The 15,612-nt window shown below is 45.8% G+C and overlaps 1 protein-coding gene across 1 annotated transcript in view; it reads right to left on the reverse strand.

Moving 5' to 3' along the window:
- Positions 1–15,612, reverse strand: part of LOC121556643 (unconventional myosin-X-like) — a 294,837-nt gene that overhangs the window by 95,391 nt on the left and 183,834 nt on the right. The window contains exon 20 of the mRNA XM_045206479.1: positions 4,048–4,156. Within this exon, the coding sequence (XP_045062414.1) occupies positions 4,048–4,156 (109 nt within the window). The remainder of the gene's footprint in view (positions 1–4,047; positions 4,157–15,612) is intronic.

The following is a 15,612-nucleotide window of genomic DNA, read 5'->3' on the forward strand; positions in this document are numbered from 1 at the left end:
CACGTTCTGTCTCCTAGAGATGAACGTACTTTGGTGCGAAAAGTGCAAATCAATCCCAGAACAACAGCAAAGGACCTTGTGAAGATGCTGGAGGAAACAGGTACAAAAATATCTATATCCACAGTAGAACGAGTCCTATATCGACATAACCTGAAAGGCCGCTCAGCAAGGAAGAAGCCACTGCTCCAAAACCGCCATAAAAAAGCCAGACTACGGTTTGCAACTGCACATGACGACAAAGATCGTACTTTTTGGAGAAATGTCCTCTGGTCTGATGAAACAAAAATAGAACTGTTTGGCCATAATGACCATCGTTATGTTTGGAGGAAAAAGGGGGTTCTTGCAAGCCGAAGAACACCATCCCAACCGTGAAGCATGGGGGTGGCAGCATCATGCTGTGGGGGTGCTTTGCTGCAGGAGGGACTGGTGCACTTCACAAAATAGATGGCATCATGAGGAAGGAAAATGATGTGGATATATTGAAGCAACATCTCAAGACATCAGTCAGGAAGTTAAAGCTTGGTCGCAAATGGGTCTTCCAAATGGACAATAACCCCAAGCATACTTCCAAAGTTGTGGCAAAATGGCTTAAGGACAACAAAGTCAAGGTATTGGAGTGGCCATCACAAAGCCCTGACCTCAATCCTATAGAACATTTGTGGGCAGAAATGAAAAAGCGTGTGCGAGCAAGGAGGCCTACAAACCTGACTCAGTTACACCAGCTCTGTCAGGAGGAATGGGCCAAAATTCACCCAACTTATTGTGGGAAGCTTGTGGAAGGCTACCCGAAACGTTTGGCCCAAGTTAAACAATTTAAAGGCAATTCTACCAAATACTAATTGAGTGTATGTAAACTTCTGACCCACTGGGAATGTGATGAAATAAATAAAAGCTGAAATAAATAATTCTCTCTACTATTATTCTGACATTACACATTCTTAAAATAAAGTGGTGATCCTAACTGACCTAAGACAGGGAATTTTTACTAGGATTAAATGTCAGGAATGGTGAAAAACTGAGTTTAAATGTATTTGGCTAAGGTGTATGTAAACTTCCGACTTCAACTATATGTTCAACTGAAGACCCCATCACGATCCTAATCACACAGCACCATGCTACACTTTAATCACACAGCACCACGCTACGCTACGCTTCGCTGATGATTCATCCCTCTGGGGGTCCCACACAACATCCCTCATCCCCCTTCCTCCATGACACACATACTAGGACTAAAACCCACACACAGCGATGAGACCACCAGTCAGTCACATCCTCCACGCACTGACACAGTCTTTCTGACTGCTTTCACCTCCTGGCCTTTACCCTCTCTGCTCTGTAACCCTGGTTTCCTGCTTCGGAATCACACACTACACAGTTTCGTGAAGCCAGCAGCCATACCTCCCTGTCATGGAGCCTACTCCAGTCCCACAATGCAGTGTATCATGAAGCTAAGACTGGTAGAAGACTTGGTGAGAGGCAACCGACCAAAGCAAATGCAGTCAAGAGTCATTTGGTTTGATAAGCGTGTACATGTAACTGACCTGTAGCTATCCAATGTAATGAAGATCTTACTGAACTCAGAGAATATCCTGTTGTTGTTGACTACCTGTCAGACAGGATTATTGTACATGACTACAGTATCAGTCAAAAGATTGGACACACCTACTCATTCAAGGGGTTTTCTTAATTTTTTATATTTTCTACATTGTAGAATAATATTGAAGACATCAAAACTATGAAATAACACATATGGAATCATGTAGTAACCCAAAATATATTTTATATTTGAGATTCTTCAAATAGCCACCCTTTGCTTTGATGACAGTTTTGCACACTCTTGGCATTCTCTCAACCAGCTTCACCTGTAATGCTTTTCCAACAGTCTTGAAGGAGTTCCCACATATGCTGAGCACTTGTTGGCTTCTTTTCCTTCACTCTGCGGTCCGACTCATCCCAAACCATCTCAATTGGGTTGAGGTTGGGTGATTGTGGAGGCCAGGTCATCTGATGCAGCACTCCATCACTCTCCTTCTTGGTAAAATAGCCCTTACACAGCCTGGAGGTGTGTTGGGTCATTGTCCTGTTGAAAAACAAATGATAGTCCCACTAAGCCCAAACCAGATGGGATGGCGTATCGCTGCAGAATGCTGTGGTAGCGATGCTGGTTAAGTGTGCCTTGAATTCTAAATAAATCACAGACAGTGTCACCAGCAAAGCACCCCCACACCATCACACCTCCTCCTCCATGCTTTACGGTGGGAACTACACATGCGGAGATAATCCGTTCACCCACACAGCGTCTCACAAAGAGACGGCGGTTGGAACCAAAAATCTCACATTTGGACTCTAGACAAAAGGACACATTTCCACCGGTCTAATGTCCATTGCTCGTGTTTCTTGGCCCAAGCAGGTCTCTTCTTCTTATTGGTGTCCTTTAGTAGTGGTTTCTTTGCAGCAATTCGACTATGAAGGCCTGATTCACACAGTCCCCTCTGAACAGTTGATGTTGAGATGTGTCTGTGACTTGAACTCTGTGAAGCATTTATTTGGGCTGCAATTTCTGAGGCTGGTAACTCTAATGAACTTATCCTCTGCAGCAGAGGTAACTCTGGGTCTTCCTTTCCTGTGGCTGTCCTGCCCCATTGGTCTCCCGAGTGGCGTAGTGGTCTAAGGCACTGCATCGCAGTGCTAGCTGTGCCACTAGAGATCCTGGTTCGAATCCAGGCTCTGCTGTAGCCGGCCGCAACCGGGAGACCAATGGGGCGGCGCACAATTGGCCCAGCGTCGTCCAGGGTAGGGAAGGGAATGGCCGGCAGGGATTAGCTCAGTTGGTAGAGCATGGCGTTTGCAACGCCAGGGTTGTGGGTTCGATTCCCACGGGGGGCCAGTATGAAAATAAATAAAAATTATGTATGCACTAACTGTAAGTCGCTCTGGATAAGAGCGTCTGCTAAATGACGTAAATGTAAATGTCATGAGGCCAGTTTCATCATAGTGCTTGATGGTTTTTGCGACTGCACTTGAAGAAACTTTCAAAAGTTCTTGAAATGTTCTGCATTGACTGACCTTCATGTCTTAAGGTAATGATGGACTGTCGTTTCTCTTTGCTTATTTGAGCTGTTCTTGCCATAATATGGACTTGGTCTTTTACCAAATAGGGCTATCTTCTGTATACCACCCTTACCTTGTCACAACACAACTGATTGGCTCAAACGCATTAAGAAGGAAAGAAATTCCACAAATTAACTTTTAAGAAGGCACACCTGTTAATTGAAATTCATTCCAGGTGACTACCTAATGAAGTTGGTTGAGAGAATGCCAAGAGTGTGCAAAGCTGTCATCAAGGCAAAGGGTGGCTATTTGAAGAATCTCAAATATAAAATATATTTTGATTTGTTTAACACTTTTTTGGTTACTACATGATTCCATATGTGTTCTTTTATAGTTTTATACTACAATGTAAACAATTGTAAAAATAAAGAAAAACCCTTGAATGAGTAGGTGTGTCCATACTTTTAACTGGTAGTGTAACTCTAACCCAAAGACAGGAATACTGTACATAACTAACTCTAACCCAAAGACAGGAATACTGTACATAACTAACTCTAACCCAAAGACAGGAATACTGTACATAACTAACTCTAACCCAAAGACAGGAATACTGTACATAACTAACTCTAACCCAAAGATAGGTACACATTACTTAAGGCTGCTGGGAAAGGCTTGTCTTCTACAGGTGTCTTATGTAAGGAAGAGACATGACTACCAGACATTATCCTCTGATAGTGTCCCTGTCCCAGCTGGGTTGTCAGACAGAAGCCCTGTTCTTCTCCCTTCACCTGAAACCCCCTCAGCCCCGAGCCACACACAGTACAGGTACGTGTGACGGTGTGTGTGTGATGGTGTGCGTGTGACGGTGTGTGTGTGACGGTGTGTGTGTGTGACGGTGTGTGTGTGTGACGGTGTGTGTGTGACGGTGTGTGTAGACGGTGTGCGTGTGACGGTGTGTGTGTGTGACGCGTCGTCAGGGCCACTGGGCCAGCGTACCTTAGTCTTCCCCAGCTGCCAGTCTCTCTTGGCGGGGTCGTATGACATCAACAGCTCTGTACACCTCCCTCTCTGGTCGTCTGTCGGACGGTTGTCTTTCATCATGTACCTGCACAGGGAACACAGACACAGATCAGGGAACACAGACACAGACATCCCAGCTAGCATATTTGGTTCCTCGGAAGTTGTGGGAACGTATGTTTTTGGTTTTACATTTGTTGTGGGAATGGAGTCAATACTTTACCTTGTATGTGGTACAAATCCCATTATTATGGGATCACCTTCTCTAAGAGAATGAATCAGGCTGTTTGAGAAGGTTTGAATCCTAAGCAACCTGCCTACACATAGTTTGAAGTACAATAACAAACATAGCTACTGTAGTAGGTCACAGCTGTATGCAGGAAAACCTTGGTAGAGCATGGGTGGAATAGGCATTGTAATAATAATAATAATATGGCATTTAGCAGACGCTTTTATCCAAAGCGACTTACAGTCATGTGTGCATACATTTTTACGTATGGGTGGTCCCGGGGATCGAACCCACTACCTTGGCGTTACAAGCGCCGTGCTCTACCAGCTGAACTACAGAGGACCACCCTACAAAGGACCACACTACAGAGGACCACCCAGAGGACCACCCTACAGAGGACCACACTACAGAGGACCACACTACAGAGGACCACACTACAGAGGACCACACTACAGAGGACCACACTACAGAGGACCACCCAGAGGGCCACCCTACAGAGGACCACACTACAGAGGACCACCAGAGACCACCCAGAGGGCCACCCTACAGAGGACCACCCAGAGGACCACCCAGAGGACCACCCTACAGGGACCACCCAGAGGACCACCCAGAGACCAGAGGACCACCACAGAGGACCACCACAGGGAACCGGCAGAGGACCACCCAGAGGACCACCCTACAGAGGACCACCCAGAGGACCACCCAGAGGACCACCCAGAGGACCACCCAGAGGACCACCCTACAGAGGACCACACTACAGAGGACCACACTACAGAGGACCACACTACAGAGGACCACCCAGAGGGCCACCCTACAGAGGACCACACTACAGAGGACCACCCAGAGGACCACCCAGAGGACCACCCTACAGAGGACCACCCAGAGGACCACCCAGAGGACCACCCTACAGAGGACCACCCAGAGGACCACCCAGAGGACCACCCTACAGAGGACCACACTACAGAGGACCACATTGTGGTGCTCATGTGAATTTCCTTATTTTTTTCGGCTTCAGACCAATGCTTATTCTCACTTAAAACGTAGTTTTTTGTTTTTCATTTCCATGGTTTTTACACCATTTTTACATTTTTTTTTTTTTCAGAAGGTGATTATGCAACATTATTATTATACATTATTATTATACAACATTCTAATACAGTAAAACACAGCAATAGAAGTTAAGTAAAAGTACACAATAATGATACTAATGTTAACATAAATAATGTAGTTAGTATTTATTTAATATTAACAGAAATAATGTAGTTGTTAGCATTTATTTAATATTAACAGCTGATTTTCCAGAGGGAAAGCGGAAAACCAGAAACCCATTTAAACCAATATGGAGTAAACTGGAATTGTTTTCCATGATCTGTTTTAACAAGACATTCAAGCAAGCTCCTGGACAATCCACCAATAATGTAGCCTACCCATGAACTATTTACATACATTATTGACTGTCACATTAGGTGGCTCGGAGAGCAAGGCATGAAGTGGAACAAACTGCTCAGTGTTCTGCGCCAGCAGAGGGGCGGTGCTGCTTCCCCCCCTGACATCCTAGTCTGACACCTCGGTGGAAATGACTTGGGATCCACCAATGGGACGGCACTGGTGCGGCAGATGCACGGTTTTAGAGGTGGTCATCCGAATGTTTCCCGGGGCAACGGTGGTCTTCTCTGACATCACGCAGCGGAGGAGCTGGACGTTCCAGAAGATAAACAAGTACATAGAGAGGACCCTGCGCTCCGTCAATCAGCTGGTGTACACATTTCAGGGAACACAAGCCTCTTATTTCACAATGAACACCATTTAAAACGTCCAAACCCCATTCACAGCAGTATTCAGTTGGTAAGAGACAGACATTCAGTCAATACTAGGAACAGATTGTCCACCAGCTATGTGTTATACAGACAGACAAGAGAAACAGGCAAAATAACATTTCGATTCAGAGTAATAAAGAAATTGTATAATTTATCTGAGCAAACCAGAAACCTTTCAATATATAAATTCAAACAATACTTTAGAACCATTTAAATATAATAAATTGGAAGGTTGTGCAGGACTATGGTAGATGAAGGAATCAATCTATCATTTCAGACGGTTAGAGTATTTATTTGGTCAATATGTCTGCTGTTTGTAACAGTGTGTTATATGTGAAAATGTGATCGTATTATAGATTGTGTTTTAATGTTTAAGGACTCTTGGAAGATTAGTCCAAATGAGGACTAAAAGAGATCCTAATAAAATAAAATCCTCCACCCAGCCATTCAGCAGTGTGTCCCCGGGATGTACCGTAGGGGTGGAGTCACTGGCTTAGCACACACCGCCGCAAAAATGATTTTGTTGCATTAAATGTACATTTAGGGGAATTTTATAAGGGAAAATATTTGTTTTGGGGATTTTCAAAATACTTTAAATATAATTCATTTCCATGTCGGCTTTATGCCTGCCCTTGTCCTGGAAATGCCTTGTCCGGAGCAAAGGATCCCTATTTCAGTCTACAAAAAATCATGGATATTAACTGAAAAATTATCTTCCAGTAGCCCTCTGTGACTTTAAAGAATATCTCTCTCAAAACTTTAATTCCTAAAAGATGTGTCCAGAGATTTGGTCAACTCAGATTTGTCTAAAATCCTAAATGAATCAGGAATGAGCAGGGTCAGCTATATACCATAAGGACCCCTTCTTCATGTCCTCATTACATGTAGTGAAACACGACCAGACATGATCTGGAACGTTCTCTACTGTTAATAATAATAATAATAATATGCCATTTAGCAGACGCTTTTATCCAAAGCGACTTACAGTCATGTGTGCATACATTTTTGTGTATGGGTGGTCCCGGGGATCGAACCCACTACCTTGGCGTTACAAGCGCCGTGCTCTACCAGCTGAGCTACAGAGGACCAGATGTAGGAGAGGAAACGAAGTGAAGAAGCCAGTATAGACAATTGAGATCGATTTGATCGATTTAAACAAACAATATTGGAATCACCATGATGGTCACAACTATAAACTGTCAACTACATCTGCCTGATAGATTAAGACATATGAATATGCATTTTGGTTCAAATATGTTACATTTAAATTAGGTTTTAGAGTCATAAAGCAACTGAGGAAACACAAAACTCCGTCAGAGTGCTGAAAGATCTGATAGAATGGTTATGCTTTTATTGGGGATTTTCAAATGAATCATTTTACATATTTTACAAATGCTTGTATTGAACTTTTTAGAGGCAAAAAATGTTTGTTTTGAGTATCTGTTGTCAACTCATTCACTGATGGAGTCAATATTTTTTTGTCAATATTCTGAAAAGATATTGTGATCACTGTTCTGCAACATACGCTTAAACAATTGAAGTATTTGCAGTGCTAGACCTGAGGGATAATGATTGCTTTATAAATGTTGTTTTATGTTTTGAATCTAGAAAAACATGCCAAAATGCTAACGAAATGAGCCCTGGAGCATTTAATAGGGCTGTAAAACAAAACAAAAATAAGTCTTGCTCGGACCTTGAGAGTTGGTCTCTGCAGTCTGCAGTCGTTCTTTCCTCCAGTCCCTGTCCCTCAACACACCACAGTCCCTGTCCCTCAACACACCACAGTCCCTGTCCCTGTCCCTCAACACACCACAGTCCCAGTCCCTGTCCCTCAACACACCACAGTCCCTGTCCCTCCACGATGCTCTTTTAAGAGCCATCAAATAAATGAAATAAGCACACACTGTGCGTGCGTGTGTTGGGACTGGGAGTGGGGGGGTCAAAACTATACACCAAATAGAATGATCAAAATGTCTCCTCCAAGAGGCGAACCCAGGACCTTCAGAATGTCTCCTCCAAGAGGCGAACCCGGGACCTTCAGATCCTCCAAGAGGCGAACCCGGGACCTTCAGATCCTCCAAGAGGCGAACCCAGGACCTTCAGATCCTCCAAGAGGCGAACCCGGGACCTTCAGATCCTCCAAGAGGCGAACCCGGGACCTTCAGATCCTCCAAGAGGCGAACCCGGACCTTCAGATCCTCCAAGAGGCGAACCCGGGACCTTCAGATCCTCCAAGAGGCGAACCCGGGACCTTCAGATCCTCCAAGAGGCGAACCCGGGCAGATGCACCCGGGACCTTCAGATCCTCCAAGAGGCGAACCCGGGACCTTCAGATCCTCCAAGAGGCGAACCCAGGACCTTCAGATCCTCCAAGAGGCGAACCCAGGACCTTCAGATCCTGGCGGTGAAGATATCGCTTACACTAACAACCCTGTCATCAACACATTATCTTGACACTATTTAAATGGACAGTCTGGTGATGACAGGAAGCTTTTGTTGTTGTTCATTCACTCAGTACTGATTGAATGTTTATTTATCTTGCTTGGTAAAAACAAAAAAAGTCTAAAACAGTTGATGTGTTAACAACAGTCACATACTATTTAGTTCCATCAAGGATGGAAGGAGGAGGTCGTCGGGTAAGCTTGGCGTCGGGTCGGGTAAGCTTGGCGTCGGGTAAGCTTGGCTTTATACATAGCTTGGGCTTTGTCGAGTAAGGCTTAAACTATGTATTTAGATTGTAGTTAGGTATTGTAGGTAGGTATTGTGGGTTGTTGTATGTAATTATTGTAGGTTAGTATTGTATTCGGCTGTGCCGGGTGTAGCACGAAGCTAGCTAGCTAGCTAACTCACCACCTGGACTAGCTGGCGAGTAGCTATTAGCAACGGTATAGTTGTTTCACGCCTGAGAGTGCCTGTAATTACGCCAGCTGGCTGCCTACAATAATTACATACAATAATTGCCTACCATTCAGCTGTTTTCTAACCTCATTGTCTGAACCGTTAACGTTAGGTAGCAAGTGGCTACTGTGCTTGAAATTTAGCTAGCTTGTTGCTACCAGGATAGCTACTAGTATACAATAGCTGGAACGACCGAGCGAACAGACGCGAACTGGCTGAGTCAATTCAGTGGCTAGCTTTGCACTTGGCTAGCTAACAGTAGCTGCTAGGGGTAAGTCATAACCTACACTTGTGTTTTGTTTTTTACATATTGATAGCCCGAGTCGTTCAAGGAATTCGGGACATGGGTGACTAGTTAACGTTAGTTTGGCTCTCTCTGTGTGTTCGTGCCGTGAAAGGAGGGGCTCTTCTTTGTCTGAAAGCAATGGCTAGCTAGTTTGCTAACTATTCTAGCTAACTAACTGGCTGAATAAGTTGACGACGGACTCGCTCAAGCTGTCGGGACTAACCCACAACGTTAGACATGGACACGAACGATCTGCTTGCGTGTTGATACACTGGTGGTTTGTTGTCGCCGAGTATTGGCGCTAAACCGTGTTGTTGGAGACCGGCATGCTAGCTGGCTGTGGCGTCTTATGACAAGGTGCCCGGACGTTTTTCACTGAATAATACTGCACCTAGTTAGCTAGCTGAATAAACTAAGTTAGTCTATTCCTAGAAAACATTGAACCGCTGTAGTTTACAACAATTATAGTTTCTGAGGTGGAAGTTGGGAGAGTTATATTTGGGAGTTGTGGTGAGGGAGGCCCCGCTCTCTCCTTTCCCAGATGTTTAGTTCATTTCATTCCGATCTCCTCTGCATTATTGTAGCCATCTGCTGCAGCCTGTCAACTATGCCTCTGCCTATCCCTGTTCTCTCCTCTCCGCACAGGCTACACAAACGCCTCACACCGCGTGGCTGCTGCCTCTCTAACCTGGTGGTCCCTGCACGCATGACCCACGTGGAGTTCCAGGTCTCAGGCAGCCTCTGGAACTGCCGTTCTGCCGCCAACAAGGCAGAGTTCATCTCAGCCTATGCTACCCTCCAGTCCCTCGACTTCTTGGCGCTGACGGAAACATGGATTACCACTGAAAACACTGCTACTCCTGCTGCTCTCTCCTCGTCTGACCATGTGTTCTCGCATACCCCGAGAGCATCTGGTCAGCGGGGTGGTGGCACAGGAATCCTCATCTCTCCCAAGTGGACATTCTCAATTTTTCCCCTGACCCATCTGTCTATCTCCTCATTTGAATTCCATGCTGTCACAGTCACTAGCCCATTTAAGCTTAATATCCTTGTCATCTATCGCCCTCCCTTGGAGAGTTCATCAATGAGCTTGATGCCTTGATAAGTTCCTTTCCTGAGGATGGCTCACCCCTCACAGTTCTGGGGGATTTCAACCTCCCTACGTCTACATTTGACTCATTTCTCTCTGCCTCCTTCTTTCCACTCCTCTCCTCTTTTGACCTCACCCTCTCACCGTCCCCCCCTACTCACAAGGCAGGCAATACGCTTGACCTCATCTTTACTAGATGCTGTTCTTCTACTAATCTCACTGCAACTCCCCTCCAAGTCTCCGACCACTACTTTGTATCCTTTTCTCTCTCCCTCTCCTCCAACACTACTCACTCTGCCCCTACACAGATGGTAATGCGCCGTCGCAACCTTCGCTCTCTCTCTCCCGCTACTCTCTCCTCTTCCATCCTATCATCTCTTCCCTCTGCTCAATCCTTCTCCCTCCAATCTCCTGATTCTGCCTCCTCAACCCTCCTCTTCTCCCTTTCTGCATCCTTTGACTCTCTATGTCCCCTATCCTCCCGGCCGGCTCGGTCCTCCCCTCCAGCTCCGTGGCATGATGACTCATTGCGAGCTCACAGAACAGAGCTCCGGGCAGCTGAGCGGAAATGGAAGAAAACTAGACTCCCTGCGGACCTGGCATCTTTTCACTCCCTCCTCTCTACATTTTCTTCATCTGTTTCTGCTGCTAAGGCAACTTTCTACCACTCTAAATTCCAAGCATCTGCCTCTAACCCTAGGAAGCTCTTTGCCACATTCTCCTCCCTGCTGAATCCCCCCCCCCCCTCCTCCCTCTCTGTGGATGACTTCGTCAACCATTTTGAAAAGAAGGTTGACGACATCCGATCCTCGTTTGTTAAGTCAAATGACACTGCTGGTCCTGCTCACACTGCCCTACCCTATGCTTTGACTTCTTTCTCCCCTCTCTCTCCAGATAAAATCTTGCGACTTGTGACGGCAGGCCGCCCAACAACCTGCCCGCTTGACCCTATCCCCCTCCTCTCTTCTCCAGACCATATCCGGTGACCTTCTCCCTTACCTCACCTCACTGATCAACTCATCCTTGACCGCTGGCTATGTCCCTTCCGTCTTCAAGAGAGCGAGAGTTGCACCCCTTCTCAAAAAACCAACACTCGATCCCTCTGATGTCAACAACTACAGACCAGTATCCCTTCTTTCTTTTCTCTCCAAAACTATTGAGCGTGCCGTCTTTAGCCAACTCTCTTGCTATCTCTCTCAGAATGACCTTCTTGATCCAAACCAGTCAGGTTTCAGGACTGGTCATTCAACTGAGACTGCTCTTCTCTGTGTCACAGAGGCTCTCCGCACTGCTAAAGCTAACTCTCTCTCCTCTGCTCTTGTCCTTCTAGACCTGTCTGCTGCCTTTGATACTGTGAACCATCAGATCCTCCTCTCCACCCTCTCCGAGCTGGGCATCTCCGGCGCGGCTCACCCTTGGATTGCGTCCTACCTGACCGGTCGCTCCTGCCAAGTGGCGTGGCGAGAAGCTGTCTCCGCACCACGTGCTCTCACCACTGGTGTCCCCCAGGGCTCAGTTCTAGGCCCTCTCCTATTCTCACTATACACCAAGTCACTTGGCTCTGTCATATCCTCACATGGCCTCTCCTATCATTGCTACGCTGACGACACACAACGAATCTTCTCCTTTCCCCCTTCTGATAACCAGGTGGCGAATCGCATCTCTGCATGTCTGGCAGACATATCAGTATGGATGACGGATCACCACCTCAAGCTGAACCTTGGCAAGACGGAGCTGCTCTTCCTCCCGGGAAGGACTGCCTGTTCCATGATCTCGCCATCACGGTTGACAACTCCGTTGTGTCCTCCTCCCAGAGTGCGAAGAGCCTTGGCGTGACCCTGGACAACACCCTGTCGTTCTCCGCTAACATCAAGGCGGTGACCCGATCCTGTAGGTTCATGCTCTACAACATTCGGAGAGTACGACCCTGCCTTACACAGGAAGCGGCACAGGTCCTAATCCAGGCACTTGTCATCTCCCGTCTGGATTACTGCAACTCGCTGTTGGCTGGGCTCCCTGCCTGTGCCATTAAACCCCTACAACTCATCCAGAATTCAACCTTCCCAAGTTCTCTCACGTCACCCCGCTCCTCCGCACACTCCACTGGCTTCCAGTTGAAGCTCGCATCTGCTACAAGACCATGGTGCTTGCCTACGGAGCTGTCAGGGGAACGGCACCTCCGTACCTTCAGGCTCTGATCAGTCCCTACACCCAAACGAGGGCATTGCGTTCATCCACCTCTGGCCTGCTGGCTCCCCTACCTCTGCGGAAGCATAGTTCCCGCTCAGCCCAGTCAAAACTGTTCGCTGCCCTGGCACCCCAATGGTGGAACAAGCTCCCTCACGACGCCAGGACAGCGGAGTCACTCACCACCTTCCGGAGACATTTGAAACCCCACCTCTTTAAGGAATACCTGGGATAGGATAAAGTAATCCTTCTACCCCCCCTTACTCCAACCCCCCCCCCAAAAAAAAACAAAAAAACATTGTAAAGTGGTTATCCCACTGGCTATAAGGTGAATGCACCTATTTGTAAGTCGCTCTGGATAAGAGCGTCTGCTAAATGACGTAAATGTAAATGTAAATGTAAATACTAACCAAGTTAGCAAGCATGGCATTTTATGTTGACTGCGCAAAGGTCGCGCAAGCAAGCAATGATGTTGGTGTTCTTTCACCTAGGTGCACTCGCTGGCTACTTTTTACTTGGATGGCGACCTCAGGTTTTGGGGAACACATTGATAAGTAACTTGACACTGTGTTGATCACACATTTGGATTATAAGACAAGAAGAAAATGTAATTGAAAGAGGAGGGAGCGTACTGAATAAATGCATCCAGTTCTCTGCTGCCAATGACTGGAACGAACTGACTCTTATCTCCCTCACTAACTTTAAGCATCAGTTGTCAGAGCAGCTTACCGATCACTGCACCTGTACACAGCCCATCTGTAATTAGCCCACCCAACTACCTCATCCCCATATTGTTATTTATTTTGCTAATTTGCACCCCAGTATCTCTATTTGCACATCTTCTTCTGCACATCTATCACTCCAGTGTTGATACTAAATTGTAACTATTTTGCTCTATGGCCTATTTATTGCCTTACCTCCATAACTTACTACATTCGCACACACTGTATATATATTTTCTGTTGTATTTTTGACTTTATGTTTTGTTTTACTCCATATGTAACTCTGTGTTGTTTTTATCGCACTGCTTTGCTTTATCTTGGCCAGGTCGCAGTTGTAAATGAGAACTTGTTCTCAACTGGCTTACCTTGTTAAATAAAGGTGAAATAAAAAATATATAAAAAATAAGGCTGTATTGTTAGCTAGCTACTGTACAGTCGTGGTCAAAGGTTTTGAGAATGACACAAATACTAATTTTCACAAAGTCTGCTGCCTCAGTTTTGATGATGCCAATTTGCATATACTCCAGAATGTCATGAAGAGTGATCAGATGAATTGCAATTAATTGCAAAGACCCTCTTTGCCATGAAAATGAACTTAATCCCCCAAAAACATTTCCACTGAATTTCAGCCCTGCCACAAAAGGACCAGCTGCCATCATGTCAGTGATTCTCTCGTTAACACAGGTGAGAGTGTTGACGAGGACAAGGCTGGAGATCACTCTGTCATGCTGATTGAGTTAGAATAACAGACTGGAAGCTTTAAAAGGAGGATGGTGCTTGAAATCATTGTTCTTCCTCTGTTAACCATGGTTACCTGCAAGGAAACACGTGCCGTCATCATTGCTTTGCACAAAAAGGGCTTCACAGGCAAGGATATTGCTGCTAGTAAGATTGCACCTAAATCAACAATTTATTGGATCATCAAGAACTTCAAGGAGAGAGGTTCAATTGTTGTGAAGAAGGCGTCAGGGCACCCAAGAAAGTCCAGCAAGCGCCAGGACCGTCTCCTAAAGTTGATTCAGCTGCGGGATCGGAGCACCTCCAGTGCAGAGCTTGCTCAGGAATGGCAGCAGGCAGGTGTGAGTGCATCTGCACGCACAGTGAGGCGAATACTTTTTGAAGATGGCCTGGTGTCAAGAAGGGCAGCAAAGAAGCCACTTCTCTCCAGGAAAAACATCAGGGACAGACTGATATTCTGCAAAAGGTACAGGGATTGGACTGCTGAGGACTGGGGTAAAGTCATTTTCTCTGATGAATCCCCTTTCCGATTGTTTGGTGCATCCGGAAAACACCTTGTCCGGAGAAGACAAGGTGAGCGCTACCATCAGTCCTGTGTCATGCCAACAGTAAAGCATCCTGAGACCATTCATGTGTGGGGGTGCTTCTCAGCCAAGGGAGTGGGCTCACTCACAATTTTGTCTAAGAACACAGCCATGAAAAAGAAGGGTCAACACTGCAAATATTGACTCTTTGCATAAACGTAATGTAATTGTCAATAAAAGCCTTCGACACTTATGGAATGCTTGTAATTATACTTCAGTATACCATAGTGACATCTGACAAAAAGATCTCATAACACTGAAGCAGCGAACATTCTCAAAACTTTTGACCACGACTGTACATTGCTAAGCAAGCCAGTGCACGGAGTAACGTTAGCTAACATTAATGTCCATTGCATGTCTTATACATTAGCAGCATGGCAGTTGCATGTCTTATACATTAGCAGCATGGCAGTTTCCCAAAGTTTGGTGTTGACTATGAACTTTACTAAGCTAGCTAGCCAGCTGAGCTTTGTGGAAGAATATGGGTGATATTCTCAACATTGAGTTGTGTAGGTGCACGATCTGTCCATACAGCCATGTTACAGCCATGTTACAGCCATGTTACAGCCATGTTACAGCTAATGTTACAGCCATGTTACAGCCATGTTACAGCTAATGTTACAGCCATGTTACAGCCATGTTACAGCCATGTTACAGCCATGTTACAGCTAATGTTACAGCCATGTTACAGCCATGTTACAGCCATGTTACAGCTAATGTTACAGCTAATGTTACAGCCATGTTACAGCTAATGTTACAGCCATGTTACAGCCATGTTACAGCCATGTTACAGCCATGTTACAGCTAATGTTACAGCCATGTTACAGCCATGTTACAGCCATGTTACAGCCATGTTACAGCCAATGTTACAGCCATGTTACAGCCATGTTACAGCCATGTTACAGCTAATGTTACAGCCATGTTACAGCCATGTTACAGCCATGTTACAGCTAATGTTACAGCCATGTTACAGCCATGTTACAGCCATGTTAC

Source organism: Coregonus clupeaformis, chromosome 23 (genome assembly GCF_020615455.1).
Source record: "Coregonus clupeaformis isolate EN_2021a chromosome 23, ASM2061545v1, whole genome shotgun sequence".
Lineage (NCBI taxonomy): Eukaryota > Metazoa > Chordata > Actinopteri > Salmoniformes > Salmonidae > Coregonus > Coregonus clupeaformis.